Source organism: Heloderma suspectum, chromosome 13 (assembly GCF_057233095.1).
Source record: "Heloderma suspectum isolate Gila_16-S chromosome 13, 16-S_ref, whole genome shotgun sequence".
Lineage (NCBI taxonomy): Eukaryota > Metazoa > Chordata > Lepidosauria > Squamata > Helodermatidae > Heloderma > Heloderma suspectum.
The window spans coordinates 28553533-28576963 of record NC_139470.1 but is presented as its reverse complement, the minus strand read 5'-3'; the positions used below and the strand labels follow the sequence as shown (position 1 = coordinate 28576963).

Sequence of the window (23431 nt, the reverse complement as noted above, 5' to 3'; positions counted from 1 at the left end):
TGGATCTTCCCAGCTACAACATATCGTTCCCTGTTGTAATGCAAAGTATTTGGGGGTGGCTTGGTCTGGAATGGGCAATGAGGACCCATTCAATTTACAAAAGTCCTGCACCCGGTGGAAAGGAAAACCCTTGCAACTGGTTTGTTCACGTGGATAAACGCCTTCCATTTTGGAATCTTCTTGGGGCGTGTCTGTGGAGATTGCCATGAGGAGCACTTGCCCTTCAGAACTTACCACTATACCACTCCCTGTTGACGTTGCATATTCAGGTATTCTCTGGCAATCCAAATAATTATAGGACATTTGATATCTGTAGCTGAGATCATGCAATTTGATGTCAAGTTTTGACACGAGTATTTAGCATCCGACAACTGACATCAGCCAGGATTTGCTAACTGGTACGCAGCCCTCGTATAGCCGAGTGGCTAAGAGACTATGAAACAGGAAGTCACCGGTTGAAGTCTCAACTCTGCCATGAGCGGACTAGAAATGTAATAAAGACAAATAAATAGATGGCCTGAGACAAGCCACTCCCTCTCAGCCTCAGTCCCCCATTCTGCAAGGGGGCGGGTAATAATATTGACCTATCTTACGGGGTTGTTGTAAGAATTACAACTAAGTAATGCACGTGAAGCACTTTGAACCCCTGGAAGTGCTATAGAAATATAAGTTGTTGCTATGATGATAAAATGGTGGTTAGTATACAATTGGCAACATGCAACGGAATTTAGTATTTGACCCCCTCTGAGGTTTCATATTTCACCTCTGCCAGAATCAGAGCAAGGTATCAGCCTAAGGCTGAAATCCTGTCATGCTGATCTGGGAGTAAGTCCTATTGAATACAGTGGGATTTAGGTTACATGCGTAGGACTGCTCTGCACACCACTGAAACATTGTATTTTTTAAAAGCTGCACCACATGGCCTGTTTAAGACCCTCAGGATAGCTTACATGCAATCACTGAATTTGAAATGGGAGGAGATTGAAGTATGGAACAATCCTCCATTCCTCTGCATGTCCCTGGCAGCCTCGTCAAGGCAACGTACCTTTTTATACCAGTACTTCACCAGGCGGATGAGATCCTTCAGCTTGGGGGGACGGTCAGCGATGAACCTGGTCCGTGACTCCGTGAAGCAGCAGGAGAACTCACCACCAGGGCACTTGGTCTTGACTAGGTCGCAGTACACCCGACATACCCCTAAATAATGTCTCGGACCGTAGTTATGGCCTGTTGTTCACAACAAACACAGGCCCACAGGTACAGAGAAACTTGTGTGAAAGCCAAACAACACATTGCTGGACCAATTTCCTGTCGAAAATCTCCACCACCACCCCCCACCCCTGCTACTATTTGGCCTCAAAGGTGTCATTTACAGCAACCAGCACCTTTGGAGGCAAAGCCATGCACAATATCAGGGCCAGATCATACCTGTTGCGAAAGACTTGCGCTGGTTGCCGATTAAGTCGCTTTCTAGGCTCAATGCAAGGTGCTGGTCTTAGCCGCAAAACTAGCACTGTGCCAAATATTTATTTCTGACCATTCATGGAGGGGAGGGGTGAACAGAAACTGCCCCAAAAGTTGTGGGAAGGGGTCAGAATTCCGGAGACGTTTCTCAAGGTGCAGGGCTCCGAGCTTAGCTTACTGTAGGGAGGTGGCCGGGGAGGGGGGTGCTTTTTCTTTTACCATCCCTCCCTTCTGTTCTTGCACCCCTTTGGCTGCTGAGCATCTCGGGAAACACCCTAGAGGCCTTAGCAGGACGTCCTCCCTTGGGGTTTCCTTGTGCTGCTGCCTGCAGAGGGCCTGAGAGCGGAGAGAGGACTTCTTGTTGCTAAAAGCACAACAAAGCAGAATTAAAAATGCTCCTCTCTGCTTTCAGACCCTCAGCAGGGCAGCAGCACAAGGAGGCCCCACGGGAAATGACAAAAGAAAGAGCACACTCTGCCAGGATCCGCTCAGTCTGGGAAGCTCTGCAGCTCCGCCTGGGGGCCGGACATCGAAGCAGGGATGTCGCGAGTGTCCCGTTGGGGCTCGAAGCCCAGGGAGAAGTTGCCAGTTCACCCCCCCCCCGGTCACCAGCTCGCAGACCTGAGCTCTTGCCCAACTCACGGCGTGCTGAGTCGGGCAAGAGCTCGGGCACCCGCTCCCGCAGCAAGGAGATGGGAAGAAGGCAGCGCTTCTCGTCCTTCCTCCATGCTTGCTACAGTGGCAGTGGCACAGGAAAGGCTGGTCATTTTCCAGAAGTTTTCCTGGCCTTACGGAAAACGACCAGTTTGTCCCTTGCCGCCGTAGCAGGTGGGGGGGGAGAAGGAGGCACTTATCCCCCCCCAACCTGCTAGAGGCCAAGGCAAGAGGCTGGGGGCTGGCTGCACCGAGGCCCCTCTTCCCCGTGCTGCCCCCCCTTCTGCTCCAACCCACCCCTGCTCAGTTAGGGAAGGAGACTCCATCCCTACACGGGACAGACTTACTGATAGCGTCGAAGGCTGGCAGAACACTACATTCAATGCATGTGGAATCATCAGACTGAAGTCTGAAACTCAACTCACACCGGCTCCTCAGTTGGACAGACTGGAAACCTAGTCCACAAACCCTGTCCGGGCATCGTTTGAGGGTTTTCTCAATCTTCCTGATCAGGCTGCACGGGATTTTCTTCTGGTCTGCGAAGCATTTCAAGGTGTCAAGAAACAGCACGAGGCAGGCATCGGAACCCCCTTTCAGAGCTGTGCCATTCCACAATGAGCCTCCCTGGGAAGGAGAATCAGAAGATGTCACATGGCATATTCCTGCTTCCCCGGGCCCAATGTATATTTTCCTATAGCCATTTTGCAATATGATGAAGCAATGGTTGCTTCCAAAATTGCCAGCATTCATTCACTTACTTTTCACAAAGAATCAAGGCGACATTTTTGCCAGCCTGTTACATTATCTTGTTTTCTGTGTTATTGCCCCATCCTTTTTTCCATATTTACATTGATTCCCCCCCAGCACACACGAATGCACACGCGCGTGCACACACACACTGCAATTGTAGTAGCACTACCCTGTCCTCTGAAAAAGTACTAACGAGAATGTTCAGGACTACTGTGTCCCCTCGGTCAGTCATGTGTTTGGCCGCGTGTGGACGTCACAGTAAGCCATGGTGGCTTAATAAGCTACTCACAGCAGCTTATTTTTGAAACAGTCCACAATGCCCCACCACACAACTAGAATCATAGAATAGTAGGGTTGGAAGGGGCCTACAAGGCTGTCGAGTCCAACCCCCTGCTCAGTGCAGGAATCCAAGTCAGAGCATCCCCGACAGGTGGCTGTCCAGCCTCGTCTTGACAGGCTCCCCACCACCTCCCCAGGTAACTAGGCTAATAAGCTACTGTAAGTAACTTACTGAACTGTGGTGCTGGAGAAGACGCTTACGAGTCCCCTGGACTGCAAGGAGGTCAAATCAGTCCATCCTAAAGGAAATCAACCCTGACTACTCATTGGAAGGACAGATACTGAAGCTGAAGCTCCAATATTCTGGCCACCTAATGCGAAGAGAAAAGTCACTGGAAAAGACCCTGATGCTGGGAAAGATTGAAGGCAACAGGAGAAGGGGACGGCAGAGGATGAGATGGCTAGATAGCATCACCGATGCAATGAATATGAACCTGAGCACACTCCGGGAGAGAGCGCAGGACAGGAAGGCCTGGCGTGCTATGGTCCATGGGGTCACGAAGAGTCGGACACAACTGAACAACAACAAAGTAACTTATTAAGCTACTGTAATTTGACTTACACACGCACCCCGCCGCCTGCTGCCCTGCTGCAGTCCTTCTACTTGAACAGTGGTACTGTTTAATCTCTAAAGCACTGGAAGTTTGCAGGACCTGGACAAAACTTCACACACAGCCTCCCAGTCAGGAGGCACCTGATCCACCATCAAAACCCTGCACAATCACTCACCAAGCAGTGGAAATCCTGAGTGCAGCAAAAAGGCGGTGGGGTCCAGAAAACCTTGGGGGTTTGCAGGATCAGGACCAAATTTCACACACAGCCTCTCCTAGCCAGGAGGCACCTGATCCACCATCAAAAACTGGCACAATTACCCCAGGAGAGCAAAACCCCCAAACCTTGGGGGTTTGCAGAATCAGGACCAAGTTTCAAACCGCTCTTGCCACAGACTCAGTAGGCGACCAAAATAACCCAGGGTTTATTTAACCCACAGATAACCCACAGTGGGTTAAATAAACCCTAATGCACCTGTATTTTGGTCAGATAAGCCATTGCAGGTAAAAAAAATTCCAGACAGATGACATGATAACCCACGATGGGTTAAATAAACCATCATGGGTTAATTAACCCATCCTGGGTTATCATGTCATCTGAACCCAGTCTTTGTGTGCCTCCGTGGTTCAACTGTTCTCCAGAGGTCTGCAGTGGTGCATGGTCAACAGAGAGGCGTGCAATCACGTGAGTAGTTGCACAAGGGACCCATACAAGAATGCTACATGGTGTTGGCACTGGGCCTGTTCTCCATTGATATCCCAGCAGTGTGGTGTGTTGGAGAACAACAACAGAAGCATAACTCTGGAGGGAGGGGTTTGCGGGAGGAGATGCATGCGCATGCAGGGGTTAACTTGACTTTGTACTCTAAACCTTCTGGGGTAATTCTGAGGGTCGGGGTTAACAGCAGGTACCACTCTTATCAGTGGCTAGGGAGGAGATAGTAGGCATGGCCTAGTAACCAATGGGTAATTGCTCCCCCGCCTTTTTTTTTTCTTTTCTTTTGGTATTGGTATGTTCTTTTCTTTGCCTGGAAGGAAGCCATCCCTTTTCTTGCATGATGGGGCTAGGAAAAGCTCCCCCAGTTTTCTCTCTCTGTAACTAGTAGAAGCCATGATTGTTTTAAGTTATGTTATTTAAATAAACTCCCCGTTTTAAAAGTATTTCTTCTCCAGACTCCAGGGCTTCCAAGTATACTGCACTGGTTTGTGTTGCAGATCCGAAGGATGGAAGACTCCAGACAGCTCTGTTTCTGCACAAGGCTTGAGAAGAGGCTGGGGAAGTTTTCAGTACTTTTCAGTTGACTGAAGAAGCTGATAAGCAAAAGATCACAGTTGTGATGAGCAAAGTCGAGGCCTGCTGTGTTGCGAAGAAGGATGTGACTCATGGAAGACACAAATTCTTTACCAGAGCCCAGACGGAAAGGGACAGCGCTGTTCCCTATGTTACAGATTTGAACCTACTAGCACAAACGTGTGAGTTTGGGGACTTGTGCCAATCCCTCATTACGGATCGTATTGTCTGTGGAGAGAGCTCAGACAGGCTGAGGGCCTGGCTGCTGAGAGAGCAGGATTTCACCTTGACGCGAGCTCTAGACATCTGCAAAGGTGAAGCAGCACAGCACTTGCAAGGGCTTGGATTTGCAGAGACCCAAATGCATGCAGTAGCTCAAGCAAGGGCCAGGAGTACGGAAAGCAGCGAAGTTTCCTGCAAAAGTCCTCAGAACGAGGGAAAGCCTGCAACAAGCGTGAAACAAAACATCGGCAAGGGGGAAAATCCAAAAGCGCCTCTGAGTATGGACTGTAATAATTATTGATTTATTGAGTAGATCTCTAAAATACTTGTGGAGTATAAAAATGTTTTATTATGCAGATTTCTAAAATGCTCAACACATTTTGAGACTAGGTCTCTTCCTCAGGACCAATTTATCTGTTTAAAATATATTTAAAAATATACATATTTTTGTTGTACAGTGAAATTTACATATACAATTCTTAAAAACCTTAAAAATTAGTGCTCAACCACAATATTTAGAGCTATTTTCCTTTACAACTCATACACTTGATAAAAACCATACTCATATCATATCATAATGGGGAGCGAGACATGCTTCCTTATTCTTTCTATTAAATCTAATAATTATAAAAATAGTATATATGCTTCAAATTAATATTCACAGACATATAACAAGTCCTTTCTTTACCAACTACTGTATGCAAGTTGTGCCATAGAACACATTTGTTTCTTGTTATGTTTTTTGACTGTCCATCAATATTTCCCAAACTTTTAGTATACCATACTTATGTTATATTACCATGAAAAATCAAATTAAATTAACCTCAGTCAAAATGTCTTCTCTGATTATAACACTTATCTTTAACAACAACTGTAAATTATCCATTTAAAAGTGAGCTTCGTATAAAATCTATCTTAGTTGAAATAATGCTGCTACTACCAACAAATTGTAGCTGATAACCCCACTGTTGTGTATTAAACTATCTACAGAACAAATCTTTAACTTCTAAAACACTTAGTGGGTAAAACATTCTTAACCTGATTTTTTGCTTTGTTTGTAGGCTCGGTATTTACAAGCCGGAGTGCAGAGCAGAAGGCATCCGCCGCTCCCTGGTGTGAGGAAGAAAGCCCATTTCTTCACAAAATGGACACTGGTGCAAATGTAAACACTATTCCAGTAGACCTAGCTAGACCATTTTAAAGAAAGGTGCAAAAAAGGCCTCAGCCTGGATTCACCTTGACTGCAAGAACTACACCCAGAGGGGCATGTACTGAGTCCCACCCACTGAGTTATGGGGGGGTACAGCCAGTACCCTCTTAACCCTTCACAGACCATATACCACACCCGTGGTCTGTTTAAGGGTTATGGGAGGGTGGTTTTATCCCAATGTCACCAGGTACACATGACATGGTAACCCCGAGCAGGGACTGCATATGCAACGTCATTGGGGGGGAAAAATTCTTCTTTTTGTTTGGCTTTGATTGCGCCTGTCAACCCCAGATCCTCCTGCTCTTTCGGTGATATATAATTAATTACAAACATCACTATACACTAAAACAAATAACTCTTTCCAAGCTGGCTGAGGATGATGGGAGCTGTAGTCCAACACCTATGGAGGGCACCAGGTTGGGGAAGGTTGGCTTAAATCCCACCTCACCCTCCTTGAGCTCTGTTCACGCCATCCTTTCCAACACCTGGACCCCAGCACTTACCTTAGCAATTCTCAGTTTAGGATGAGGTGAAGCATCCATGAAGCAGCTGGTCATCAGGAAGTTACAGATAAGTTCCACGGCCTCGTGCGCTTGGTTCAAGAATACCTCATCAGGCTGGAGTTGCTCAACAATGAACGTAGCCAGGTTCTGTCCTTCAGTGTTGTACAGATCCATGGCAGAGACGGAGGCAGAGAAGAGGATCCTAACAGCTGAGTCTGATTTTGCCTCCCCTTGCAATAAGAAGCAAAAGCTGCCTATGTTTGCTTGGTCAGTATTTTCATTTCCCAGCCCTCTAAAAAGTTTCGTTTCTAGGAGGGTTTGAGTAACGTAAGGGTTTGCGTAAGGGAAGGCGGCTGGTGCCACAGAAGAGGAGGAGGCAGGCAGCAGAACAGGGAAGGAGGAGAGCTGAGAGAGAAATTCCAGGAAACCAGCAGCATGGAGAAGAGAAAGAAGCAGTTGAAGCAGCCTGCAGCGAGAAGGGGAGCGCTCCTCCACAACAGAGACTGGAAACGAAAGACTAAAGGAACTGGGACATGCAACTGGTGTTGGTCCAGCAACCATCACACTGCGCTTCACAGCGAACTGTGGCTGAGCACTGAAGTTGTTCATACTTGGTCTATCGTTCTGTTAATCTTTTTCTTAACGCTATTATTTCCCAATCATTCTAAATCAAAGTTAATACTGTGAAATATGTATTGGTCCGTCGCGGAAGGGGTTGCAACCTGCCCCCCCTCATCCTGGTTACGGAAACCTGGAGCGTTGCGTTTGCATCGCGTCTGCTCTGAACAAAGAACACGTGCAGAAACTCTGCACGTCTACACAACGCAGGATGACTCTTCCCTTCGCCCAGCCCCATGACTCAGCCTGATGTCAAATAGGTGCACATAGGAAGCATGTGGAGGGTGCATGATAAGGTCATCCCAGGCTGTGATCGATCAGTTTGAATTTTCGGGGGGGGGGATGTCATCACATGGAGCTTTTATCCCGCTATTGAGATGGCTCTCTCTCGGAAGTTTGTGGGCTCTTTAGATGACACCAGGGCCCTCCAGGGCGTCTCCCCCAATTCCCCCACCTATCCCGTGTTTTCCCCAAACGCAAAACATGTGGTATCTTTTTCCAGCCCACGGAACAGGAGTGCCATGACCTCCCCGTGAAATTCTCCAGTAGCGGGAGAAACCGCTGCATCTGCCTGCTGTGGGTGTTTGTTTTCAGGTGCTGGGGGTGTGGTCAGGAAAGAAGGCATTGAGGATGGGCTGTGGGGCTGGCCGGAGCAGGTTCCTCAGTCTCCAGGTGTCTGCCATGTAAATGGTTGAGCACATTTCTCAGTTGGAGGGTAAAAGGCCTCCCTGCAACGAAGGGAGACACATCAGATCCCCCACCCCACCAAGCTCAGAAGCAACATCCTGTGTTGATTCAGAGCAGCCCATGAAGTTCAATGGGGTTTACTCCCAAGTAAGTCTACAGAGAGTGGCAGACTTACAGGGCAATATTATGTCTACTCAGAAGTAAGCACCATTACTTAATTAATGAGGTTTTAATGAGGTTTACTCCCCCGTAAGTGTGCCGAGGGTTGCAGATTTGCGTCACTATCTTACATTTTATGTCTACTCAGAAGTAAGTCAGCAGTTTCCTGGGGGCTGTGAGAAAAGAGTACGCAGAAGTTAAGCTACGAAAACAAGACTCCCTCCCCCCCCCTTCCTTTGCACACAAAGACTCCTCCGTTCAAACCACGTGGCTGTCGTGTAAAGGAGCCCGTCCTAATCCCACAAAGAAACCGAAAGCAGGAAGCTCAGGAAAGGATGTGGATTTTTTTTGCTTAATGTAGAAACACCCTGGGAGTTGTCCAGCCCCCATAGAAGAGCCCTGCTGTTGTTTTTTAAATCTTCCTTTGTCTCCAGGGGGCTGGCAAAGAGTCAAGACAAGGCTAAGCCATGCCAGCGAGCCCCGGCTGCTTTGGTGAGTCATTCTTAAAACCCTGATGAGTCAAACCTTAGCTAGTTCTAGGTTTCACTTTATTTTAACAGCAGCTCACCATTTCTGAATTTACCTCTGCCTGGTTCTTCAAGAAATATACGCATTTGGGAACTGGAGTTACTTTCGTTCTTCTGCCTGGTCTGAAGATGCTGGACCATTGGGCAAACACGGTGACCTGGCTTTTAATGAAGCTCTGGGAAAGGGCCCTGTCCTCCAGTAGCGAATAAGCCTGATTTTTCATGCATCCAGGACATGAGGGATAGTCACTACACCCGTGGCAGCAGCCTACTTCTAAAATGGGGGGGGGGGGCCAACATGCGGCCCTCCTGAGGTTTGGGCCCAAAGTAAAGTTTATCTGATAAACCATGTCCACTGATCCATCAGACCAAAGAAAAGCGTGCAATATCTATAGAAACGTTTGCAAAACCAAAGCAAGCTTCAGGTAATCTTTTAGGTTACTTACCACTATGAAGCATCCCATTAAAGCACAAAACATGTTGATGTAACAGGGAACGAGTGGGTTTTACCACCCCCACCACTCCCCAGGTCAGACAAACATAATGAAAGGAATCTCAGGCCAGCGCAAGCTGCAGGCTTTGAAACCTCCATAGCGAGGGGCAGGGGGGTTGTGTGCTTTTGGCAGGGAGGGTCTGTTCATTGAAGAATCTCGTAGGCAGTATCACCGAAGCGTGGGTCAACTGTTCGGCCCGTCTCTGTGTAAGTGAGATGAGTGGTGTGTACGAGCGCTAGTCTGCAGGAAGAAGTACCGCATGAAAGAAGTGAGAATAAGAGTGTGAGGAACTGTATGCGTGTTTGTGAGTCCATATGTCTAAGAGAGCAAAAGGAAGTGGATGCAAAGTAAATACTGCGACACACGCACAAAACACACCTGTAAATTGACATGAGTTTCCCCTTGTCTTCCGTAACATTGCAGTGGAATATGAGAGAGACACCAGCCGCAGCAGGACGGAGAGGGAAAATATCCTGTTCCAGTTGGGGGGGGGGGGTGTCATTAAATTCCAGGACACAGTGGGGATGGGGGAATGAAGCAAGATAATTGCCACAGACGATACTCCAGGAGTAGAATTTGGTCAGCATCTTCCAGGAGGAAACGTCCGTGTAAATACTCCTGGATTCACCTGAGCTGCTGATTTGGTTGACAGGGCTGAATTGGAGAGTGAGAGATGCTGAGAGGCAGTCAACAACCATTTCACTTAACCCTAGCAGACGTTAGCAAGGGCTTGTGGCTAAAATGCTCCATAATGACTTGTTTTATTTTATTTTATTTTATTTGGTGGAGTAGTATCCTGAAATTAGAAATGTGGGATTAGTGATGTGTGGGTTTTGTACATCCATATTTCATGGCTTGTCAGGCATCTTTCATTCCATCGTCCACTCACTGACAGAATCAGTAAGTGGATTTTTTTAAAGAATGTACGATAATTTTCCAAACTTGCATTTGAAAGTGTGCATTTGCACAACTGTGCAATGGCTTAAATCCCCTCCCCCCATGTTTGCCAATAGGCAACGGTTCTTTTTAGGATTCAGAATACGATAAACACACTAATCTGTGAACGCTAAAGAGTTATTAAGCGTGTATAAATTAGCCGAGCCAAAGACTGAATTTATTTATTTATTTATTTTATTTCTATGCCGCCCAATAGCTCTCTGGGCGATTTGGACTGAAGCAGAACACTGCAATATGATGACTGCAGCAAGCAACTACAGAGCAAGATCATAAAGCCTAAGGGAAGCCCCTTAGAATCAATGACGAATGCACTCCAGCAGCCTGGCTGACGCAGCACTTTTCCGGATCAGGATAGAGTACTGAATTGGGAGGGTCCCAAGAACTCATATATTCTACATGAAGCCCTTCCCTATTCTGAAGCTGTGCTCCACAGACTTTGAGAGTGCTTATACTTTCGTGTACAGGGAGAGGATTTGCTCGACTCTCTTAATGCTGTCTCACCTTGAGATCTCACCAGAGGCTTGCCTAAAGGTACTGGACTCTGAAGTTGATCAGACTCAGACAGATAATTGGCCCTGGGAATTAATGGGGAGAAGAAGCATTGCTTCTCTACTCAAAGCAACAGGCCTAACCTGAACTCAAGAAATGAGAAGGAGCTATTTGTTGTGCACCACTAACTCCTCGAAATAACAGTGGTGTTCTGCATTTCCACTACATCCCCATCCCCAAAGTAAAAATAATGGTCTGTGGACTCTGTGTGATGCAGAAAAGGCCAGTCTGCTGTGTGAACTCATTTGAATGCGTTGTGAATTTCTCTGACATCCCTGCTTGGGGCACCCGTTTCTGATCTGAGAGACTGTGTGAACAAGCTCTCAGACTGTGTTTCTACTGTTTTTCTCCATGGGATGGATGCTGAGGGTGTATTTTAGTTTAAGTAAGTATAGGCTCTATTCCAACACAACTGCTCTGCCTCCTGAGGAATCTGTATAACGACCAAGTAGCAATGGTAAGAACAGACCACGGAACAACAGACTGGTTTAAGATTGGGAAAGGAGTACGGCAGGGTTGTATACTCTCGCCCTACCTATTCAACCTGTACGCAGAACACATCATTCGACGTGCTGGGCTTGATGAAGCCAAGGCTGGAGTTAAAATCGCTGGAAGAAACATTAACAATCTCAGACATGCAGATGATACCACTTTGATGGCTGAAAGTGAGGAGGAGCTGAGGAACCTCATGACGAAGGTGAAAGAAGAAAGTGCAAAAGCTGGGTTGCAGTTAAACCTCAAAAAAAACCAAGATTATGGCAACCAGCTTGATTGATAACTGGCAAATCGAGGGAGAAAACATGGAGGCAGTGACAGACTTTGTCTTTCTAGGCGCAAAGATTACTGCAGACGCTGACTGCAGCCAGGAAATCAGAAGACGTTTACTTCTTGGGAGGACAGCAATGACAAATCTGGATAAAATAGTGAAGAGCAGAGACATCAGACTGACAACAAAGGTCCGCATAGTTCAAGCAATGGTATTCCCCGTAGTAACCTATGGCTGCGAGAGCTGGACCATAAGGAAGGCTGAGCGAAGGAAGATAGATGCTTTTGAACTGTGGTGCTGGAGGAAAATTCTGAGAGTACCTTGGACTGCAAGAAGATCAAACCAGTCCATACTCCAGGAAATAAAGCCAGACTGCTCACTTGAGGGAATGATATTAAAGGCAAAACTGAAGTACTTTGGCCACATCATGAGAAGGCAGGATACCCTGGAGAAGATGCTGGTACTAGGGAAAGTGGAAGGCAAAAGGAAGAGGGGCCGACCAAGGGCAAGATGGATGGATGATATTCTGGAGGTGACGGACTCGACCTTGGGGGAAATGGGGGTGGTGACGGCTGACAGGAAGCTCTGGCGTGGGCTGATCCATGAAGTCATGAAGAGTCGGAAGCGACTGAACGAATAAACAACAAAACAGGCTCTATTCCAACACAACTTCTGGCTGTTCCAGACATGTATCAAACTAAGGAAAACTCAGTATATGGCTTTAGTCTGATGATGTGGACAAGATGCTTGCAATAATGCGACTGACCACATGCCCTCTTGGTCCCTGTCCCTTGTGGCTAATAAAAGCTAGCCGAAGGGGTATGACTGGGTGGGTCCAGGGAGTGATAAATGCTTCCCTATGGAAAGGGGTGGTCCCCGCTGTCCTTAAGGAGGCAGTAGTGCAGCCACTCCTGAAGAAGCCCGCCCTTGACCAAATGGTATTAGACATCTACCACCCAGTCGCAAATACCCCTTTTCTAGGGAAGGTACTTGAGAGGGTTGTGGCAAACCAATTGCAGGCACTCTTGGAGGATACTGATTATCTAGACCCATTTCAGTCTGGGTTTCATTCTGGTTATGGGACTGAATCAGCCTTGGTCGACCTTCATCGAGAGAGGGACAGGGGGAGTGCAACCCTGTTAATTCTGCTCAATCTCTCATCGGCTTTTGATACCATTGACCACGGTATCCTCCTGGATCGACTCCATGGGATGGGTGTTGGAGGCATTGTGCTACAGTGGTTCCGGTCCTACCTACGGGGCTGATTTCAGAAAGTAACATTGGGTGACTATTCCTCAGCCCCTTGGCAATTGAGCTATGGGGTGCCGCAGGGTACCATCCTGTCCCCAATGTTGTTTAACATCTATATGAAGCCGCTGGAAGCAGTCATCAGGGGATTTGGAGCTAAATGCCATCAGTATGCTGGGGTACCAGACCACCTTAACGGTCTCCTGAGAAACCTGTACGAGGGTCAAGAAGCAACAGTAAGAGAGGGGGTACCAGACCACCTTACCGGTCTCCTGAGAAACCTGTATGAGGGTCAAGAAGCAACAGTAATAACCACACATGGAACAACCGATTGGTTCAAAATTGGGAAAGGAGTACGACAAGGCTGCATATTGGCACCCTGCTTATTTAACTTATATGCAGAGTACATCATGAGAAACCCCGGGTTGGATGAATCACAGGTCGGAATTAAGATTGCCGGGAGAATTATCATCAACCTCCGATATGCAGACGATAGCACCCTAATGGCAGAAAGTGAAAAGGATCTAAAGAGCCTCTTGTTGAGGGTGAAAGAGGAGAGTGCAAAAGCTGGTTTGAAACTCCACATTAAAAAAACGAAGATCATGGCATCTGGCCCCATCACTTCCTGGCATATGGAAGGGGAAGAAATGGAAGCAGTGACAGATTTTACTTTCTTGGGCTCCAAGATCACCGCAGACAGTGACTGTAGCCATGAAATTAAAAGACGCTTGCTCCTTGGGAGGAAAGCTATGAGAAACCTAGACAGCATAGTAAGAAGCAGAGACATCACCTTGCCGACAAAGGTCCGTCTAATCAAAGCTATGGTTTTCCCAGTAGTAATGTATGGCTGTGAGAGCTGGACTATACGGAAGGCTGAGCGCCGAAGAATTGATGCTTTCGAACTGTGGTGCTGGAGAAGACTCTTACGAGTCCCCTGGACTGCAACGAGGTCAAATCAATCCATCCTAAAGGAATGACATCCTCTTGTCACGAAGAGTTGGACACGACTGAACAACAACAACAATGCTGATGACACGCAGCTCTATCTCCCTGTGACATCTGAATCAGTGCCTAGACTCAGTAATGGGCTGGATGAGAGCCAATAAACTGAAGCTGAATCCTGGCAAGACAGAAGCCCTGTGGGTGAGTGGTTCCCGGGTCCAGGAGATAGGCTCATTGCCTGTTCTGGATGGGGTTGCACTCCCTCTGAAAGATCAGGTCTGTAGTCTGGGGGTACTCCTAGATCCATCATTGTCAGTGTGGTATAGTGGCTAGAGCGCTGGACTGGGAGTCAGGAGATCTGGGTCCTAGTCCCCACTCGGCCATGGAAGCTCACTGGGTGACTTTGGGCCAGTCACAGACTCTCAGCCCAGCCTACCTCACAGGGTTGTTGTTGTAAGGATAAAATGGAGGAGGAGCAAGATTATGTACACCGCCTTGGGTTCTTTAAGGAGGAAAAAAGGCGGGATATAAATGTAATAAATAAATAATTGTCGCTGGAGGCCCAAGTAGGGATGGCGGAGAAATCTGCCACCGACTCCAATGAGGCTGGATTCTAAAGAATCTTGTTTTAAAAAAATGTTTTAACTATTTTAACCTGTTGTTTTATTCTTTTATCATGTTGTTCACTGCTCTGAAAACTTCTGATGTGGAGCGGTATATAAATATTGTAAATACATTGAATAAAATGAATAGACTCAGTCAACTATTTGGCATTCAGAAACCCAGCTCCCAAGATGTATTTTGCCCCTTTTTACAGAAATAGCTTGGGGGACTGGACAAGATGCCCCTGCCAAAACACACACAAGACAGTTTGTCCGGTGACAAGCTTGGGAGGGGTCTCCTCAGAGTATGGTGCAGTAGGACTGTTCTTCTTCCCAAGGCACTTGCAGCTGAAACAAGAACACACCAAAATGGAGGATTTGTGACTCGGTGACAAATAGGCTGTTCTGTGGTACCTCTGGCTGTGTCTTGGAACTCTACATCTCAAAAGCAGCAGAGATACCCCCATTAGCCATCCCGCATAATCTCTTATGAATGCACACAGCAAACCCACCCCTTAGGAGGCCTGGAATTTGGAATTATACTTCCCTATAAACAGGAAACTCCCAATTCCACGTCATGAAAACAAGCGATTCTGCATATGTAACTTAATGTGCAAGTTTTACACTCTCTGCATGTTTTACAGTGGGCTTGCAGGATGGCTGACCTCTTGAAGAGAGGAGGAGGAGGAGGAGATACATAAATGCCGGGGGATGCAGATAAGAGTTTCTGATGGGAGAATTGACATGGAAATTCCACCACCTCACATATCCAGAAAGGTCAGTCTGTGGCCTTGGTAGGAACTACATTGTGGCCCCTTTTTATTTTGACACGTAATTGCTTCGGGGGGGGGGGGCACATTTTAATAAATCTTTCTTTCTTTATTACATTTCCATACCACCCATCAGCCGAAGCTCTTTGGGTGGAACAGAGTGCAGCATCCGCCATGGTTATAACGTGATCAAGTGCTGCGCACCAATGGACGGCCTTGGGATCCTGGGGGAAGGAGGAGGAGTTTAAAGTGTTTTTTTTTAGTTGGCATTTATAGCACGAGCACATGCCACAAGCCACAGTATAGTGCCGCACTTCTGGAAGAAATGGGAGGGCATGCTGTCATTTCTGTTTGGTCTGTCTGTCTGTCTGTCTGTCTGTCCACCCACAGAGAGAGAGGGAGAGAGAGATGGAAAGATATATTGAGTCACACAAATACACAGAGCAGGCTTGTCTGCTTCCCTCACCGGCACATCCCAGGGTTTGACCATGGATCCATCGAAGTTTATGAAGCATTTCTGAAAAGCCCAACCTGCAGCATCCTTTGCAAGCAGATCCCAGCGGCTTCCTTCTCCCAAGATCCCGGTTGGATTTGCCGGGTCCAGGATGATTGGTCTAAAATCCAGCAACAGAAACAGCCAATAAGATACAGTCTTTGACCAAAGGGTTTGCAGAACCCCCGCCACTCAAGAAATGCCACCGATGTTTGAATTCTGGGGGGAAATACAGGGGGTTCACAAGCTCCACATCTTTTTTAAAAAAAAATCAGGTGAATTTTCACTATCACTCATCTCTGCCACTTGAAGCTAAGAAAAGCCTTATTTACAGAATTTTCTTTGTTATTTATATAGATATACAATGTATCAATACACTAATATAGTCCATCTTAATATTTTCTAATGTATAACACTGCCATTTTGAAAAATCATCAAAGTAAGTAGAAATGTATAAATAAATTTTTTACAAAGACGTGGTAGGCTACATAAAGATTTATGTAGCCTATCACGGCTGGGTTAAAAAAAAAACGCGTACGCAAATGGCGGCTACGGCCGCCGCCATTTGCGTTCCTTATTTTTGGCCGTCTTAGTCTACGTAAATATTTACGTAGACTATTACGGCGAAAATAAAGGGGAACACAAATAGCGTAGTGGGCGTAAATATTTACGTAGACTATGATGGTAAGGAACGCAAATGGTGGTGGCCGTAGCTGCCGCCATTTGCGTACGCGGTTTTTTTTGTTTTTACCCAGAGCCCTCCACGGCTGGAAATCCGGCTGTGGACAGCTCTGGCCTGGGCCTGGCCAGCTGCTCTGCGGAGCCATCGTGGAGCACAGCCGGCTGTTTGAGGATTCCAGGGGGGAGGAACAGATCGCCTCCCCCCATCGAGGATTCTGGGGGGAGGGACGGAACACCTCCCCCCACACCATAAGCATAATCCACGGAAAGGTAAGTGACTTTCGTACATCCCTAGTTACAAACCACAAACTGCTCTAAAAGTCTTTATAATGTGCACAGAAACCATAGTCCTTACTGAGTTCCTGCTAAACACAATCAAATTTCCTTATCAACTCTTGCTTTGCAATCTCAGGTTCCAAGCGAGCACCATCATCTCTCAGTTAGCGATGGAAGAATCAGTGAAGCTCAAGTTCGTCTAGGTTCTTCGAGTTCCACTTCAAAGCTCGGTCTGCCTTGTTCCTGTTCCCAATTACAAAGATTTTTTGTTGCTCCAACAGGAAAAGTGTGCCTTTGGGTCCTCATTTTTTTTAAGTGTGTGCTTCCTCCCCATTGGCTAAAGTGTGAAAATGCACATTTTCCCAAAATGCACATGTTTAAAGTGTGCAATTTTCTACAGTATGAGTTTTTTGAACCAGCATCGCATGCTAGGCATGAGCTTTGCCCACAAAATGCATTCAGCGGTTCAAATGGGGCAAGTTCTGGTCACAAATTCTCATGTATTCCTACTCAGCCTAACGCTATCTCCAGTGGAGGCTGGTGGCTCCGATGTCAATGGGGCAGTAAATCCGTTCCGGGTTTCAGTCAGCTCACCTCTCTGGTTGGGCTGGCCCTGGTATGAGATCTGCTTCCTCACAGAACTGCAATTCTTAGGATTTCTGGGAAGTCAGCTAGGGTAGGTTTGCCCTAAGAAGTCTTTTTGTGCAAAACTCTGTTGGGGATGGATGATGGATTGGGAAACGTAGATGGAATTATTGTTGATGGTGGACAGGAACCGGCTTGGACCAACCATGCAGAAAACAGGATGGGAGACTGACCTGGGCTTCTGGAGCTGGGTCTGCAGATATCGCTTGAGGGTCTCATTCTGGAAGTCATAGTTCACAGTCCAAAATATGCAGAGCTGCCTGTGCTGCTGGATGAGCCAAAGCACTGTCCGGAACCCTTCCGCCATTTTGAAATCTGTCTGTTGACTTCCTTGTTCCCAAGCGTAGACAGCCAGCAGCTCCAGCGCATACTTTGGGGGTAGCGACTTCCTCTCTGGCAACTACAGCGGTATAACGGAAGAGCCTGCTAATGAAACCCACAGTGGTATGGTGCATAATCCATAATGACAGGTCAGCATGAAACAGAAAGTGTTAATGCCCTAAGCCAAGGCTAATTAGTTGTTTCCCTAAGCTGGGAAATTGGTTTTCCTTTGGACGGTAAAAACTACTTTTGCGTTGCTTCCAGATCTTTAGTGCTGCTGCGGTTTGCTTTTCCACAATCAAGAGGGAGTTCGTAATCTCTCTAGGTAATTGGTTCCATTGTCAAAGTGTCAACGTGTTTATTCTAATGTACTCTCCTGGAGTTTATGCCTATGTAATCTCGTCCTGCCCTCTGAGCGTGCTAGATACCTCTGAGAGAGGAGGGGACTGTCCTGTGCCGGGGTTCGGAGCAGGCAGAAGTACTGTGGGTCTATTGCTCTCCTTCTGTGTGCTACAGAGCTTGGGAGTGCAATATGGGAGGCCCCTCCCTGCCCCGCAGTTTGGCAAAGAGGAGGGGAGTTTCACATATGGCTACAGATCCACACACTTTGGCTTGGCTTTGCATCTAGCTCTCCATTCATTTACAGCTTATTCATACTTTGAGGTCGCCACTGACCCTTCCTTTGCTCCATGCACACCTGAAGCTTAGCAATGCAACAGGAGAAACCTCCTCTTCCCTCCCCCCATGAAGGCAGTGGGAGGGAGGGGCCATAGCTTGAGGGAGGGACTGTAGTTCAGTGGGTAGAGCCCCTGCTTTGCATGCAGAAAGCCCCAGGTTCGATGCCTAGCATCTCCAGGTAGGGCGAGGAAAGAACCCTGGCTGAAACCCTGGACAGCCACTGCTGCCAGTCAGTGCCGACAATACTGGGCTAGATGGAGCAAGGGCTGGGCTCAGTATACAGCTGCTTCCTGTATTCCTAAGCATCACTCAGATCAGGCTGCTGAGCGGGGGCCAACGATAGAAGCATCGCTTCCAGATCACACGAAATGCTAGTTCCCCTCTACTCAGCACTGGTTAGGCCTCATCTGGAGTACTGTGACCAGTTCTGGGTACCGCACTTTAAGAAGGATGCAGACAAGCTGGAGAGGGTTCAGAGGAGGGCAACAAAGATGATCAGGGGACTGGAATCAAAGCCCTGTGAGGAGAGACTGAAGGAACTGGGCATTTTTAGCCTTGAGAAGAGAAGACTGAGAAGGCCCCAGGTTCGATGCCCGGCATCTCCAGGTAGGGCGAGGAAAGAACCCTGCCTGAAACCCTGGAGAGCCGCTGCTGCCAGTCAGTGCCAACAATACTGGGCTAGATGGAGCAAGGGCCAGACTCAGTATACAGCAGCTTCCAGTATTCCTAAGCGTCACTCAGATCAGGCTGCTGAGTGGGAGCTGATGATCTCCCGGCCCTTCCCAAGCTGCAAGAGGCATTGTGGAGGTCTGCTGATGTTACATCTCCACCCAATATTCTCTGACAACCCAAATACTAACAAGACATGTGATATCAGGAGACTTGATTTCAATATTTGTCCTGAATATCTATCATTTGACGACTGATATCTGACAGAATTTGCTAACTAGCTAGAAGAGCTGGCATAGCCTAGTGGCGGAGAGGCTGAGCAATGAATCAGCAGGTAGTTGGTTCGAATGTCACATCTGCCAAGAACTCACTAGGATGGTCTTAGACAAGCAGCTCTCTCTCTCTCTCTCACACACACACACACACCCCTAGGTAATTAATGTGAAGCACTTTGAACACTTGGAATGTCAAGTATTACTATCAAATGGTGGTTAGTATATGACAGGCAACATGCAGTGGGACTTCGTATTTGACAGCGCATGAGATGTCATATTTGACCGCTGCCAAAATCAAATATGCAAACAAGCCTAAGGATGCAATCCTATGAAAAAAGGAAAAAAAAAAAGCGCGTACGCAAATGGCGGCGCCCATGGGCGCCGCCATTTGTGTTCCTTATTTGGGCACATGTAGTCTACGTAGACATTTACGTAGACTACGGCGAAAATAATACGGCTTATTTTCGCCGTAGTCTACGTAAATAAGGAACACAAATGGCGGCGCCCATGGGTGCCGCCATTTGCGTACGCGCTTTTTTTTCCCCCCAAAGTCAGCCGTGATAGGCTACGTAAACATTCACGTAGCCTATCATGGCTGACTGCAGGGACGCAAACGGCGGCGGCTATGGCCGCCGCCATTTGCGTCCCGGCAGGAGAAGAGGTTTCGCGGCTGGAGGGATGGGGTGCCTCCCCCCCGGCCAGAATTTCGGCCGGAGGGATGGGGCACCTCCCCCCCAGCCAGAATTTCGGCGGGGAGGGATGGGGCGCCTCCACCCCCGCCAAGAATTTCAGGGGGAGGGACGGAGCGCCTCCCCCCCACCGCGAAGCAAGCTTCGGGATCAGGTAAGGGACTTTCGTCCATCCCTAATCAGAGGCGGCAGGCCTCTGACTACCTGCCTCTGGGGAGCACAAGCAGGTGAGGGCTATGCGCTCACAGGCTGATTATGGGCTTCCTCTGGGCATCCAGTTGGCCACTGTGAGAAGCAGGATGCTGGACTAGATGGACCTTTGGTCTGATCCAGCACAGCTCTTCTTATGTTCTTAAGATGATGCCTTCTGGAACGTGTTGGTGCCTCATTCAAAAACATTCTTTTTTTCCTGGCCCATGATTGCTGTTAGTCTTTACATTAGCTTGTTAGTCTTCAATGAGCCACACGACGTTGTTGTTGTTATAATTAATGACAAATGTGCGCCTTCCCCACCCCACTGCTCACCTGTTGAATCTGCCCCCCACCATCCTTTCCAGTATCCAGAGGACCCCAGTACTTATTTTAACAACCTTCAGCACCTTGGGCCGGGGATTTATCAAGCAAGTGGCATCTGTGAAGCAAGTTCTCGTCAGGAACTCACAGATGATGTCGATGGCCCAGCGCACCTGCCCCAGGAAGACCTCGTTGGGCTGGAGGTGGTCGTGGATGAACTTATCCAGCCGCCTTGCATCAACGTTGTAGAGATCCATGGCAGAGACGGAGGCAGGGGAGCGGTCCCGAGGGCTGAGCCTGGCAGATTCTACCTCCCCTGGCAATCAGGGAGAGGAAAGCTGCTCGCATTCACTTGGTCACTGCTTTCCTTTTCCAGCCCTCTAAACAGTTTCGTTTCCTCGATGCAACATCATTGCCCAGAGCAGCAGATTTGAGTGACAGCCAAACACCCAGGTGTGCGCGAATGCGGGAGTGACGCCTGCCTCCGGGGCCTCTGGGTTGTGTGCTGGGGGGGGCAGAAGGCCTGCAGGACAGGTCAGGTGGCTGGTGCCAGGGAGGAGGAGGCGGCAGGGCAGGGCAGGGCAGGGCAGGGCAGGGGAGAGCTGATAGGGAAATGCCGGGAGACCAGCAGCGTGGCAAAGAAGAGAAGGACGCAGTTGAAGCAGCCCGCAGCAAGAAGGGGAGCGCTGCTCCACAACAGAGACTGGAAATGAAACACTCTGGGAATGGGGACATGCAACTGCTTTTGGTGCAGCAACAATGACGCCGCGCTTTCCAGTGAGCCGTAGCTTCGGGTTAGAGTTATTCACAGATAGTTTATAGTCCCATTAATCATTTTCTTAATATTGCTATTTACTAAACATTCTAAAGCGGAGTGAATACTGCTAAATACATATTTGTTTCTCCGTGCAGGGGTTGCAACCTGCCCCTCCTCATCTTCGTTATAGAAACCTGACACATTACATGTGGACCTTTAACTGAGACAGATGCTTCTGTCTCAGTTCAAGTCCGGATCAAGTCCAGGGGTTGGACTTGATGGCCTTGTAGGCCCCTTTCAACCCTACTATTCTACGATTCTATGATTCTTCTAGGCAAAAGGAGCTTCAAGAGGAGGAACAGTCAGAACAGCAGCAACAAGGGTGTGGGGGGAGAGAGAGGTTAACCCTTCCCAAGCCTGCCCTTTTTCTGCTACACACACACACACACACACACACAGAGCCGTGGCAGCTGGCTGGGGGGCAGCAGGCAGGCCACCAGCAGAGGCAGAGCCAAGGGGTCACCATTTTGCTGGAGGAACAAAGGCAGAGAGACACAAAAGTTGTCAATCCACGCAGCATCGGAGTTCCTTAAGACATAACACGGCGCAATGCAGAAACCAAGCTTCTAAAGGAGAAGTTGGCTATCCATGCAGCACCAGAGTTCTCTCAGGCATAAAGGAAATGAGAAACAATGGCATAGCAGCTGTGAAAACGTGGCCACCAAGGCACACACGTCAAAGACATGAGCTTTGGAAAAGAGCAGGAAAAAGAGCTAAGGTAGCCATCTTGACCATAAGCAAAATTTCAAGATCCATATTGTTATGATACCTTTATTACAACATTATACTGGCTGGGAATGATGGGTACTGCAGCTCTCACACTGGAGGCATTCAAGGCGAGGCTGGACAGCCACCTGTCAGGGTCGCTCTGACTTGGATTCCTGCATTGAGCAGGGGGTTGGACTCGATGGCCTTGTAGGCCTTGTAGGCCTTCCAACCCTGCTATTCTATGATTCTATGAGTATGAACACATCTGGAGGGCACCAGGTTGGGGAAGGCAGTCCTACACCATGGTGGACAAGAAATCCACAGATGGCTTTGGAGTGCCACACAGTCCCACTCTAACCACCAGAGGGCAGCAAATGATCAGCGACAACCATTTCCCTCTGGTGCGCCCCCAGCTCTGTAAGCTGGCCCTATGGGATGCTGTGGATGCAGGAGAACTCCCTGGTGGACTGTGCCCCTCCTTAATCAGCCAGAGGCGCCCACTCAGTTTTCTGCCGCAGGCACCAAAATGTCCTCAGACAGTTCTCCAGTTGCTGCAGACGCTGTGGGAGCTCTAGGCCTGCCCCTATGCCTTTAACAGAAGCTTCATTTGCAGAAATCTACAAGTAAAGGTTTTGGTTTACATACATTCCCCAATGCTAGTTTGAAACTGACCCTGCTGTTTACCTCCATGTAAAAAGCAAGGTCGATTTCAAACTAGCATTGGAAATGTGTTTCTGCTCAACCCCATAGCACTTGTGTCGTGGGGTCCCGCAGGGCTCCATCTTGTCCCGCATGCTTCTCAACATCTGTCTTGGGGGTGGGTGACCTTTTCATAGAATCATAAAATAGTAGGGTTGGAAAGGCCTACAAGGCCATCGAGTCCAACCCCCTGCTCAATGCAGGAAGCCAAGTCAGAGCATCCCTGACAGGTGGCTGTCCAGCCTCGTCTTGAATGCCTCCAGTGTGGGAGAGCCCACTACCTCCCCAGGTAATGGGCTCCATTGTCATATTGCTCTAACAGTCAGGAAGTTTTTCCTGATGTTCAGCCGGAATCTGGCTTCCTGTCACTTGAGCCCATTATTCCGTGTCCTGCACTCTGGGATGATCGAGAAGAGATCCTGGCCTTCTTCTCTGTGACAGCCTTTCAACTACTTGAAGAGCGCTGTCATATCTCCCCTCAGTCTTCTCTTCTCAAGGCTAAACATGCCCAGTTCTTTCAGTCTCTCCTCATAGGGCTTTGTTTCCAGTCCCCTGATCATCTTTGTTGCCCTCCTCTGAACACACTCCAGCTTGTCTGCATCCTTCTTAAAATGTGGTGCCCAGAACTGGACACAGTACTCCAGATGAGGCCTAACCAGAGCTG

The 23431-nt window shown here is 48.1% G+C and overlaps 1 protein-coding gene across 1 annotated transcript in view; it reads right to left on the bottom strand.

The window, feature by feature from the left end:
- The window catches only part of LOC146336271 (2'-5'-oligoadenylate synthase 3-like), a 29730-nt gene extending 8801 nt beyond the window's left edge, over positions 1 to 20929 (bottom strand). Inside the window, exons 1-8 of the mRNA XM_084819272.1 lie at positions 20630 to 20929; positions 17572 to 17798; positions 15770 to 15917; positions 15508 to 15527; positions 10032 to 10123; positions 6985 to 7487; positions 2466 to 2742; positions 1046 to 1227 (exon numbers count right to left, since the gene is read on the bottom strand). Of these exons, the coding sequence (XP_084675398.1) occupies positions 1046 to 1227; positions 2466 to 2742; positions 6985 to 7487; positions 10032 to 10123; positions 15508 to 15527; positions 15770 to 15917; positions 17572 to 17798; positions 20630 to 20800 (1620 nt within the window). The 5' untranslated portion in view covers positions 20801 to 20929. The remainder of the gene's footprint in view (positions 1 to 1045; positions 1228 to 2465; positions 2743 to 6984; positions 7488 to 10031; positions 10124 to 15507; positions 15528 to 15769; positions 15918 to 17571; positions 17799 to 20629) is intronic.
- Positions 20930 to 23431: the final 2502 nt, after the last annotated feature.